This window comes from Rhinopithecus bieti, unplaced genomic scaffold, assembly GCF_001698545.2.
Source record: "Rhinopithecus bieti isolate Rb0 unplaced genomic scaffold, ASM169854v2 scaffold_26426, whole genome shotgun sequence".
Lineage (NCBI taxonomy): Eukaryota > Metazoa > Chordata > Mammalia > Primates > Cercopithecidae > Rhinopithecus > Rhinopithecus bieti.
This window is the reverse complement of record NW_016811945.1, coordinates 925,531-937,256: the sequence shown is the minus strand read 5'-3', so window position 1 is coordinate 937,256 and position 11,726 is coordinate 925,531. Positions and strand designations below refer to the sequence as shown.

At 44.5% G+C, this 11,726-nt stretch overlaps 2 protein-coding genes across 7 annotated transcripts in view; one reads left to right on the top strand and one right to left on the bottom strand.

Moving 5' to 3' along the window:
* EXD1 (exonuclease 3'-5' domain containing 1) overlaps nucleotides 1-6,720 on the bottom strand; it is a 46,904-nt gene extending 40,184 nt beyond the window's left edge. The window contains exons 1-2 of one of the 6 annotated variants that reach the window (XM_017895445.1): nucleotides 6,438-6,720; nucleotides 6,232-6,347 (exon numbers count right to left, since the gene is read on the bottom strand). In XM_017895445.1, coding sequence (XP_017750934.1) covers nucleotides 6,232-6,347; nucleotides 6,438-6,613 — 292 coding nt within the window. In that variant the 5' untranslated portion in view covers nucleotides 6,614-6,720. Of the gene's footprint in view, nucleotides 1-1,517; nucleotides 2,370-6,231 lie in introns of those variants that run through there. The other 5 variants (XM_017895446.1, XM_017895449.1, XM_017895448.1 and 2 more) reach the window with 5 other exon arrangements.
* A 185-nt stretch (nucleotides 6,721-6,905) lies between these two features.
* CHP1 (calcineurin like EF-hand protein 1) overlaps nucleotides 6,906-11,726 on the top strand; it is a 42,246-nt gene continuing 37,425 nt past the window's right edge. The window contains exon 1 of the mRNA XM_017895397.1: nucleotides 6,906-7,206. Coding sequence (XP_017750886.1) covers nucleotides 7,140-7,206 — 67 coding nt within the window. The 5' untranslated portion in view covers nucleotides 6,906-7,139. The remainder of the gene's footprint in view (nucleotides 7,207-11,726) is intronic.

The window sequence follows — 11,726 nt, the reverse complement described above, 5'->3', positions numbered from 1 at the left end:
AAAAAAAAAAAAAAAAAAAAAAAAAGATTGCCCTATGTTTCTCTTGCGTTTATCTGTTCTTGAGCTTTATCCTTTATGATAAACTGGAATTGAACCTGGGAGTTGTAGAGGCTACCTGGTGACCATGAGGATAACAGATGATCACTGATGTGGCAGAGCAGGAGCAAAAGGCACCTGGTTCCTGCTGGTGTCTTTCAGCCATTGCACTATTCTTCATCTGACTACCTCTTTACTTTTTGTATGAAAAAAATTAACCCCTTACTGTATCAACTAATCTGCTGAAGCCAAAAACAATTCTAAATAATGTGGTGGTTATTTTTAATTTCAAAATGCATATGGAAAGAAATTAAAGAGCCAGGCATGGGTGGCTCAAGCCTGTAATCCCAGCACTTTAGGGAGGCTGAAGTGGGCGGATCACCTGAAGTCAGGACTTTGAGATCAGCCTGGCCAACACAATGAAACTCTGTCACTACTAAAAATACAAAAATTAGCCAGGCTTGGTGGTGGGTGCCTGTAATCCCAGCTACTTGGGAGGCTGAGGCAGGATAATCGCTTGAACCTGGGAGGCGGAGGTTGCAGTGAGCCACGATCACGCCACTGGTCCAGCCTGGGCAACAGAGTGAGACTCATTCTGAGAAAAAAAAAAAAAAAAAAGGCCAGGAGTGGTGGCTCATGCCTATAACCCCAGCATTTTGGGGGGCCAAGGCGGGCGGATCACCTGAGGTCAGGAGTTTGAGACCAGCCAACAGCTGTATTTCTATATTTTTTGTATTAAAAATACAAAAATTAGTTGGGCGTGGTGGTGTGTGCCTGTAATCCCAGCTACTGAAGCAGGAGAATCGCTTGAACCCAGGAGGTTGCGGTGAGTTATCACGCCATTGCACTCCAGCCTGGGGGGTCTGGGGGACGGACCAAGACATATCAACAACAACAACAAAAAAGGAAATTAAAAAAAGAAGTACCCAATTAATTAAAAAAAACTTTTTATATTGAAAATCCCTGCTATCATATCAAAAGTGGGGACAAACCAGGCCAGGCGCAGTGGCTCACGCCTGTAATCCCAGCATTTTGGGAGACCAAGGTGGGTGGATCACGAGGTCAGGAGATTGAGACCATCCTGGCTAACACGGTGAAACCCCATCTACTAAAAATACAAATAATTAGCCAGCCGTAGTGGTGGGCGCCTGTAGTCCAGCTACGCGGAGGCTGAGGCAGGAGAATAACGTGAACCCAGGAGGTGGAGTTTGCAGTGAGCCAAGATCGCACCATTGCACTCCAACCTGGGCAACAGAGAGATACTCCATCTCCAAAAAAAAAAAAAAAAAAAAAAGAAGTAGGGACAAACCAGCATATTCAGTCACATTGTTCTGTTTGGGAAAACAATATTCTAACTTCCTCCCATACTTTCCCTAAAATAGGAATAATGCCACCCTCCCAATCGCTAATGGAGCCGAAAGCTATCACTGAAAATCACTAATCTCTTAAAAGGCAGAACATTATGAGAAATAGAACAAGACCTTTCTTCAGGATAACAATCTTATTAGGGTCAACATGGTGAAGCACACCCTCGAAGACACCACAAACCAATGTGAGTTTCACCCTCTTCCACAAAATCTGGCTGAGGAAATGGTAGTCACTGCTGGGGTCCATGCTAATTGATTCCAAAAGTCGTCTTCAAATAATCTTCTTTACGCATCCAAACACTTGAAAATTAATAAAGAGATCTATGAATTTTACAAGATTTTTTGGGAGTAAAGTTATTTTCCCTTTCCCCATATCTGTAATGGACAAGAATAAAATCTGAATAATTCAGTTTAGTTCATCTTTTTGGAATGATGAGAAAAGGACCATTGCAAGCACCAACTCTCATACATAGGAAACTGAAAACCATAAAAAACTGGGCAAGTTAGGCTTGGCTTCTATGTTTATAAAATGGACAAGATATCATCTTTCCTTCCTTAGCTAAATGGAAGAAGCAGAACATTTAGAGGTTTTTTAATGGCACATTTATACATCATTATAACAAAAAAATGAAAAGAGCAAACGAAAAAAATGGACATACACAGAAATATTTGCCAATACATGTTGCAATAAATTGTTTAGGGTAGGACAACTACTTGAGCTCCTATCTTTTATAACTCTGGTTGAGAATTCAAGGGCGTGGTAATTTTTACCAAAACTGAAGCTGATAATTTTAAGTAAAGCAACTAAATTTACTCTTTACTTAGGAATTAAAGGAAATCAAAGCAGGTAGGAGGATAGTGGTACATTGGGAAAAGAGCTTTTCTTTCAAATTGTGTTTAATGAATTGAATTTTAGAGACTGTTTCCCATAACTTGGGTCTATGCTATCCTATTAATTTTTAAGTCTAGGTACTTGAAATGTTCTATTTCTTTGTGTGTGTGTGTGTTTTTTTAATTTTCTGTCCTATGACAGTTCTATGCTAAAGGTATTTTAAAATAAAAGCCAAATTGGTCGGCCATGGTGGCTTATGCCTGTAATCCCACCACTTTGGGAGGCCGAGGCAGGTGGATCATCTGAGGTCGGGAGTTCGAGACCAGCCTGACCAACATGGAGAAACCCTGTCTTTACCAAAAATACAAAATTAGCCAGGCGTGGTAGCGCATGCCTGTAATCCCAGCTACTCGGGAGGCTGAGGCAGGAGAATCGCTTGAACCCAGGAGGCAGAAGTTGTGGTGAGCTGAGATCCCGCCATTGCACTCCAGCCTGGGCAACAAGAGCGAAACTCCACCTCAAAAAAAGTAAAAAATAAAATAAAATAAAAGCTAAATTGAAGACTGAAAAATAAATTGTTTACCCAGAAATGTCTGGGATGTACCCTCTTCTGGATGTATCCTTTTCTGGATTAATAACATTTCCATAGTTTGACATTGTTACCAACCAACCAACACAATTAATGCATAACCAATCCAGTTGCCAGGTTATTGCAAGGGCAATTCCTTGCCACCCTGGCCACAGCTCAGGAACTGGACTGCGTACTATCACCAACCAGTCATGTGCAGCCTGACAGATGGAACTGCCATACGCCACACACTCAAATGTTTTTATAAAAATGATACATGTCCATTATAAAGAATTACAACAACACAGGACAGGCACAGTGGCTCACACCTGTAATCCTAGCACTTTGTGAAGCCAAGGCAGGCAGGTTAATTGAGGTCAGGACTTCAAGACCACCCTGGCCAACATGGTGAAACCCCACCTCTACTTAAAATACAAAAATTGGCCAGGCGTGGTGGCACAGGCCTGTAGGCCCAGCCACTCAAGAGGCTGAGGTAGGAGAATCGCTTGAACCCGGGAGGCAGAGGTTGCAGTGAGCCGAGATTGCGCCACTGTACTCCAGCCTGGGCAACAGAGCAACACTCTCGTCTCAAAAAAAAAGAATTACAACCATACAGAAATGTAAAAAGTAAAGAAAAAATGTACTAAGAAATATTATTCATAATAGGTACTCACCACTGGATGCAGTGACTCATGCCAGTAATCCCAGCACTTTGGGAGGCCAAGATGGGCAGATCACCTGAGGTCAGGAGTTCAAGACCAGTCTGACCAACATGGTGAAACCCCGTCTCTACTAAAAACACAAAAATTAGCCAGGTGTAGTGACGTGCGCCTGTAATCCCAGCTACTCAGGAGGCTGAGGCAGGAGAATCGCTTGAACCCAGAAGGTGGAGGTTGCAGTGAGCCAAGATCGCACCATTGCACTCCAGTCTGGGAGACAAGAGTGAAACTCTGTCTCAAAAAACAAAACAAAAAACAAAACAAACAAAAAGCAGGTACTCTTACATTCTTTACCATAATACAGTAATTGTTTAAAAGTTATTTTAGAAATATTCTGTTTAGATGTCCTTGTATTTGGAAACTTAAATATTCGTCTACAGTTTTTAAAATTTAAAAGCTGCTTACTTTTGCCACACTAGGAAAATTCATCCAGTGAATTTTGCAATTTAACCATAAAACACTGATGAAATAACTAGAGCCTAAGTCAACTAGGAAGAAGGTGAGATAAGTCAACTAGGAAGAAGGTGAGATGTTACATAGAATTTTCAGTCAAATAAATAACCTATATTTTTACATTTTAAGGTCTATCAAGTGCTTACACAAATATTACTTGACACAACAACCATAACCTAATTTACAAATGAATAAACTGAAGTTTAGAAGGTTAAGACACTTGCCCAAAGTCACACAGCTAGAAGGTAATGCAATCTGAACTAAGACCAGGCCTCTAGGGTAGGATGTTTGTAGTCTAGTGCAAAACCAAGTGTTATGCATCCAGACAGAACATAAAACAAGTCATCAGAGAGTCTAAGAAAAATCATTCTTTAAGTTAATCCAACAGGCAAAAGGAGATTTTAAAAGAAAAAAAAAAAAAACTGGAAAAAAAAAAAAACAGCCCTTAACAGAGGCAAACATTTTATTTTATTTTGAGATGGAGTCTCACTCTGTCGCCAGGCTGGAGTGCAGGGGCGTGATCTCGGCTCACTGCAATCTCCGCCTCCCAGCTTCAAGCAATTTATACTTTTAAAAGCTACCCAAGAAAGAAAAGTTTGTGAAACACCTGGAAAATAAGAGAATTAAAGAAACGTTAAAGAAAAAAAAAATTAAAGTCAGAAATAAATACTAGCATGAAGCAAAGAAAGCTTTGACTGGAGACAGCTGCAAATGGTAAGATTCAAGATTAGGAAGGAAAAAAGTAAGGTCAGCATCAAGAGATGGGCTTCAAGGCTGACTGAGTAAAGGGACATTCATGGGGCTGACAAAATTTTCCTATCACACCCATATTCCAACATACAAAGCAGCTCCAGTGATTTAGCTCTTAGACGGACATATCCAAAATATTACTGAGTATTAAGGACAACATCACTAGGTTAGACAAGTGCATGCCAATCATCAAAATAACTCTAAGGCCGAGCATGGTGACTCACGCCTGTTAGTAATCCCAACACTTTGGGAGGCCGAGGCTGGTGGATCACCTGAGTTCTGGAGTTTGAGACCCGCCTAGCCAATATGGTGAAACCCTGTCTCTACTAAAAATACAAAAATTAGCTGAGCGTGGTGGCACGTGCCTGTAATCCCAGCTACTCAGGAAGCTGAGGCACGATAATCCCTTGAACCCGCCTGGAGGTTGCAGTGAGACGAAACTGCACAGTTATCAGGCCATTGCACTCCAGCCCGGGCGACGGAGTGGGACTCTGTCGCAAAAAATCAAAACAGGCCAAGTGCGGTGGCTCGCACCTGTAATCACAGCACTTTGGGAGCTGAGGCCGGTGGATCACCTGAGGTCAGAAGTCCAAGACCAGCCTGACCAATACGGAGAAACCCCGTCTCTACTAAAAATACAAAATTAGCTGGAGGCGGTGGCGCATGCCTATAACCCCAGCTACTCGGGAGGCTGAGGCAGGAGAATCGCTTGAACCCGGGAGGCGGAGGTTTCGGTGAGCTGAGATGGCGCCTTTGCACTCCAGCCTGGGAACAAGAGCAAAAACTCCGTCTCAAACAACAGCAACAACAACAAACAAAACAAAACTCTAGTTCTTCAAACCAGAACCTCAGCCTGCAGGAAACGTGTGGGGCCTCAGGCTAAGCTGTAAAGCCTTAGGTAACACTTAAAACTAATAACCTAAGTTGACCTGGGAAAGCTTGCTAAGACAAAAATATCCTGGTACTTAGGTTCTAACAGACAGCGGTCAGAATTCAGTTCTTCCATATCTTATACCGGTTCTAACCAAACAGGTGTGAAGGGGTAAGGCAGGTGAAGCAGTAAGAACCAGTTCACCTGAGAGTAGGCACTAATTTAACAGGTGGCTTTTTACTTTTTTTTTTTTTTTTTGAGACGGAGTCTCGCTCTGTCACCCAGGCTGGAGAGCAATGCCGCGATCTTGGCTCACTGCAACCTCCGCCTCCCGGGTTCAAGCGATTCTCCTGCCTCAGCCTCCCGAGTCGCTGGGATTACAGGCGTGCGCCACCACCCCCAACTAATTTTGTATTTTTAGTAGAGACGGAGTTTCTCCATATTGGTCAGGCTGGTCTCAAACTCCTGACCTCAGGTGATCAGCCCGCCTCGACCTCCCAAAATGCTGGGATTACAGGCGTGAGCCACCGTGTCTGGCCTACCTTTTTAATCAAAACAAACAATACACCATGAGAATAAAATGCAAAATTTCTCATTTTTAAGACAAAGTAAGGAACTTCAAATAAATGGCGGACCATAAGCTAGGAATTCACTGTCCTCTATCGTTAGGGCTTTTTCCTCCGAAGCAAGTTTGGGAAATCTGGATCCTAATTTCAGCCAAGTGGTGAGTTCCTCAAACTTCAGTCTAGAACTAAAAGAAGAGGGGCTGCAATGAAGGAAGAAGTCTCGGGACGCTCCACGCCACCCGGCGGCGGTTATCAAATCACAGCCTGAAAACAACCTGGAGAAAGGTCCGCGACGCCGGGCACCCACGCGGCAGAGGCAACGCCCGCCCGGCCTAACGTCCAGGCTCGTCTGCTTCCCAAGGAGCCAATCAGCACGCGGCCCCGAGGCTGGCTCCCCAGCGTCCCCTGCGGCCGGGAGGAGGACGGCCGCCAGGAAAGATATAGAGCGCATGCAGTCTCCGAGGGGCACACCCTAGGGTTCCCCCCCAACGCGAGGTTTCTCTCCGCAATCCGTGCCACCTATCGAGTAGGATTCCTAGTGTTCGATTTCTGTGAGAAAAGGTAGGCTACGCTGCCTGCCGCAGGTTAGTTTGTCGTAAAACGGTTGGTCAATGGAATTGCCCTTTTAATTGCGTCGTTAGCGCCCGAGTGGCATCGCTCCTTTAAGGCCGGTGGCAGCTGCGGTTCCGGGGGCGGGGTCCGTCTTCAGCAGGACTGGGGCTGGAGCTGGGCTGATTCATTCGGGGCTGGAACTCGAACGCTGACGTCGACTCCTGAGCCGGGCGCTGCCTCGCGCCTGATTGGCTGGTCCTCGGGGCCGCCCTCCTCAGCGCACCACCCCTGGGTTCCCTCCTGGGTCCGCAGTGGAAACACTGCCCTCTCCCTTCTTGACCCCTAGCCCGCCCTTCCCTCCCTCCTTCCCTCCTGTCGCCCTCTCTTCTGGCGCCGCTGCTCCCGGAGGAGCTCCCGGCACGGCGATGGGTTCTCGGGCCTCCACGTTACTGCGGGATGAAGAGCTCGAGGAGATCAAGAAGGAGACCGGCTGTGAGTTCGGGTTGGGGGTGGGAACGCCGGGCGCCTCAGGCTGGCCTCGCAACCGAGGGCGGCTGTCGCTAAGGTCTGGAGCTCGGGTGCCTGTGAGGTTGGGGGGGTCCTGGGCAGCCTCCAGGTTTCGGGACCGAGAGCTGGAAGACCTGTTCTTCCAGCTGCAGCTTCCTGGAGCGGGGCTGTAGCTACTGTAGGGGTGTCCTTCCCTTAAACATCGGGAGTCTTGATCACTCTTAGAGCGTCGACGCCCCCCTTTTCTGCCCCTTGCCCATCAAAGTCCCCGAACTCCTTTCCTTTCTGTTGCCTGGCACCACCCTTCCCTATGAAGAGGGATCCTGAACAGTAGGTAAAGCCCGAGAAGCAAATTCAGGAACTCGGGATGGATTCTATAGAAAATCCATTTCTGGGCAAGGACCTAAAACCTCTGACAACTATGGGAAATTACAAACAAGTTCTTGTCACAAATTAGGAAAACCACCCAGAAAGCAAGACCGTGTAGTAAGGCTTTGGGAGACATGACCCGATGCCTGGAGACCTTTAAACAGGGGTCTGGGATTGTGAGACTTCTTTCAATCTGAGCTTTTAGAGAAAAAACACGGATACTGTGAGCACCAGTTTTTTACTTACACGAGGATACTTGCTGGCCTAATTTCATATTTATATATATTGATTTCTACTGTGCTGGTGTACTTTTTTATTCGCTATTGAAATTGGATGTGCTTCAAAAATCTCCGTGTGAATTTGTACTAGAAACTGATTTTTTTTTTTTTAAACAGAGTCTCCCTCTGTCACCCAGGGTGGAGTGCAGTGACGTGATCTCAGCACACTGCAACCTCTGCCTCCCAGGTTCAAGCAATTCTCTGGCCTCAGCCTCCCAAGTAGCTGGGAGTACAGGCGCCTGCTACCACACTTGGCTAATTTTTGTATTTTTGGTAGAGACGGGGTTTCACCATGTTGGCCAGGCTGGCCTTGAACTCCTGACCTCAAGTGATCCACCGGCCTGGGCCTCCCAAAGTGCTGGGATTACAGGTGTGAGCCACCCTGCCCTGCAGAACTGATTTTTTTTTTTTTTTTTTTAAATAGTCCAGTCTCTTCCTCATTAGCCTGCACAAAAGAGCAAAAGGACTCTGGGGATTCTGAAGCTCTGTAAAATACCAGCATACCTTTGAATAGTCCTTGATAATGCAATGTATGATACAATTGTATTGATGCATACAATATTTTGTCTTTTCAGTAAACCGTTATGATTCTTGTTGAGTTAATGAATGATGTAGTACCTGAGCTCTGTCTCTTCATCATACCTGTCTTTGATAATGACATGACCAGTAACTCACTCAGGGGCCCATATGCAGATAGTACCGAGGAGTGCTATGGACAACTACAGAATTATTCAGGCCTGGAATATGTTAAGTGCTGTTCTCTGCTTTGTGACAAGTTCAACTTTCTAGAGTTTTCAAGTTGGAAGGGACGTTATCTAGCCCCACCCCTTGCTGGATTGGTTTGCTTCTTTCAGCCTCCCCTAAAATATGGCCCTTAAGCCTCTCTGTAAAGACCTTTAATAGTGATAACCTCTCCACCTACCAAGGCAGTCCTTTTCACAATTTTGAATGACCCAAAGTAGTTAGCTCTTTATAATTTGCAGTACTTGTTTGGCCACTGACTTACTTTGACCCTAGGAGTGGAGATACAAGCAGTTTGGATTCAGCAAGCATCTTATTACATTTTGTGGCCATAGCTTCTGGTCATATTTGTAATTAGAACTACTTTAGGTCTAGGGTGACACCAAATTAAAGTATTGGTGTTAAAGAGTCACATGGGCCGGGCGCGGTGGCTCAAGCCTGTAATCCCAGCACTTTGGGAGGCCGAGACGGGCGGATCACGAGGTCAGGAGATCGAGACCATTCTGGCTAACACGGTGAAACCCCGTCTCTACTAAAAAAAAATACAAAAAATTAGCCGGGCGAGGTGGCGGGTGCCTGTAGTCCCAGCTATGGCGTAAACTCGGGAGGCGGAGCTTGCAGTAAGCTGAGATCCGGCCACAGCACTCCTGCCTGGGCCGTCTCAAAAAAAAAAAAAAAAGAGTCACATGGAGAAATAAGCAGAATGAAAGAAAAGTAAATACAGAGTCACTTAACGAGAAAGTGTAAACCATTGTGAGGATGCAAAAAGCCATTTTTGCTTCAGAATGAAGGCAGCGGCAGTCCCATTCTGGTTTATATACATTTGACCAAATGGAAAGGGCCTGGATGGGATATTTTTTACCATGTGGCTTGTGGAGAAACAACTAAGTGCTCATGGAAAAGCTTTTTTCCCCATTACCAAAGAGTGAGTCACTTGTGAGGGAGATTCTCTCCACAACCAGTGCAAATGTATGTATTGAGCCAGAATGCTTAGTGAAACAAGTGCTTACTGAATTTTTACAGTGTCTGTTCAGTACTGTGCTAGGTACTCAGAGCAGATGGTGACAAAAAAACGCCCACAACCTGGTTGGGGAGATAAGCCCAAGAGAGTTATGATTAGCATCATGACATAAGAAAGCTGAAATTGTGTGTCATCCACCTTCAGAAATCAGGGAAGAGAGAGTCCCTGTGGGCTGTCCTCGTGGAGGATAGGAATTGGGCCTTGATACATGGATGAATGGAGTAATAGATTAACCTAGGGCATTTTGGGTGACTTCCAGGAGAGATCCCCCCAAGCCTGCTACAAAGTCATTCCTCTGCGCTGGGAACAATCAGTTTATCCATATAGTGTCCATCATCAGAGTTGTTTTTTCTTTTTCTTTTTCTTTATTTTAGAGACAGGGTCTTTGCTCTGTCTCCCAGGCTGGACTACAGTGGCTTGAGCATAGCTCGCTGCAAGCCTTGAACTCCGGGCTTAAGCCATCCTCTGGCTTCAGCGTCCCAAGTAGCTAGGACTATAGGCACATACTATCATGCTTAGCTGATTTTTATCTTTATCTTTTGTAGAGATGGAGTCTTGCTATTTTGTTGAGGCTGGTCATGAACTGCTGGCCTCAAGTGATTCTCAGGCCACTTCGGCCTCCCAAAGCGCTGGGATCACAGGTGTGAGCCACTGCACCAGGCCCAGAGTTGCTTTTTCAAGGAGTAATTTGGTATGATGCAAAGGATTTTGAAGAATAAAAACGGATATCTGGAGTGGGTAGAGAGGTGGACTTTGTCCTATTTTCATCTGCCTTTTGTTCTATGAAGAATTTGGAAAACTAACAGAAGCACTTTAAGAACAATTATAAGACATTTTACTACTTCCTTTGCTAGTACAAAATGTAACATAATTGAGGAATGCTAACTTTACATTCAGTGCGAAAGCTGTGCATTGGAATTGATGATTATATTTAACCATATTTGTAATTTTAAAGAGATTTGAATTTTTACATGACTAGATTAGCTGGTATTTGATATTTAATGAATAACAGTAAGCGTTTGGAAAAGTAATACCTGTGAGCCTCAGTTTCATCATCTGTAAAATTAGAATAATAATAGTGCCTACTTTATAGGATTCTTACGACAATTAGATGAATTATGTAAACTACTTAGAATAGTGTCTGGTATAATAAACTTCATGTGAGTGTTGTTATTTTGAACCATAGATAACAATCATCTTACTGGGAAAATACCATTGGCATGTACTAGTTATAAAAACTATGTGTAGGGCTATATTATTGGGGAGGTGACAACCTTTTTTTTTTTTTTTTTGCATTTTTTAGTAGAGACGGGGTTTTCACCGGGTTAGCCAGGATGGTCTCGATCTCCTGACTTCGTGATCCGCCCGTCTCGGCCTCCCAAAGTGCTGGGATTACAGGCTTGAGCCACCGCGCCCGGCCGGTGACAACCTTTTATACTTCTTTAGTGAACATTTGATTAGGAATTAAGTACAGATGTTTTGCCAATTCCAAGGAAATACAATTTTTAAAGGAGTTTTTAACAGTTTATGAAACTGTTAAGTCACGATGTTTTAACAGTTTAGGAATTGTCTAAGAAATGCTTTCTGTTGGCATAAGATATTTGCTAAATTGTCTTTGTTCTACTACCTTCTTTCAGACTTCTGCATTTTCATAAAGCTTATTTGAAAAAAAAGGTGTAATTGGGGATAAGCCACAAATGTCTTAGGAGTTTCTATAATCATCACCCTTAATTCACTTAATTGTAGCAATAAGCTGGCTGTGAATTACTTAAAACTTTACGAGGCCAGGCGCAGTGGCTCACACCTGTAGTTCCAGCAGTTTGGGAAGCCAAGGTGGGTAGATGGCTTGAGCCCAGAAGTTCAAGACCAGCCTGGGCAACATGGGGAAACCTCATCTCTACAAAAAATAAATTTTAAAAAAATTAGCTGGACATGGTGAAGTGTGCCTGCAGTCCCAGCTACTCGGGAGGCTGAGGTGGGAGGATTGCTTAGGCGGGAGGTCAAGGCTGCAGTGAGCCATGTTTGCACCACTGCACTCTGGCCTGGGAGAAAAAGACCCTGTCTCAAAACACCACCACCACCACCACCGCCACCAA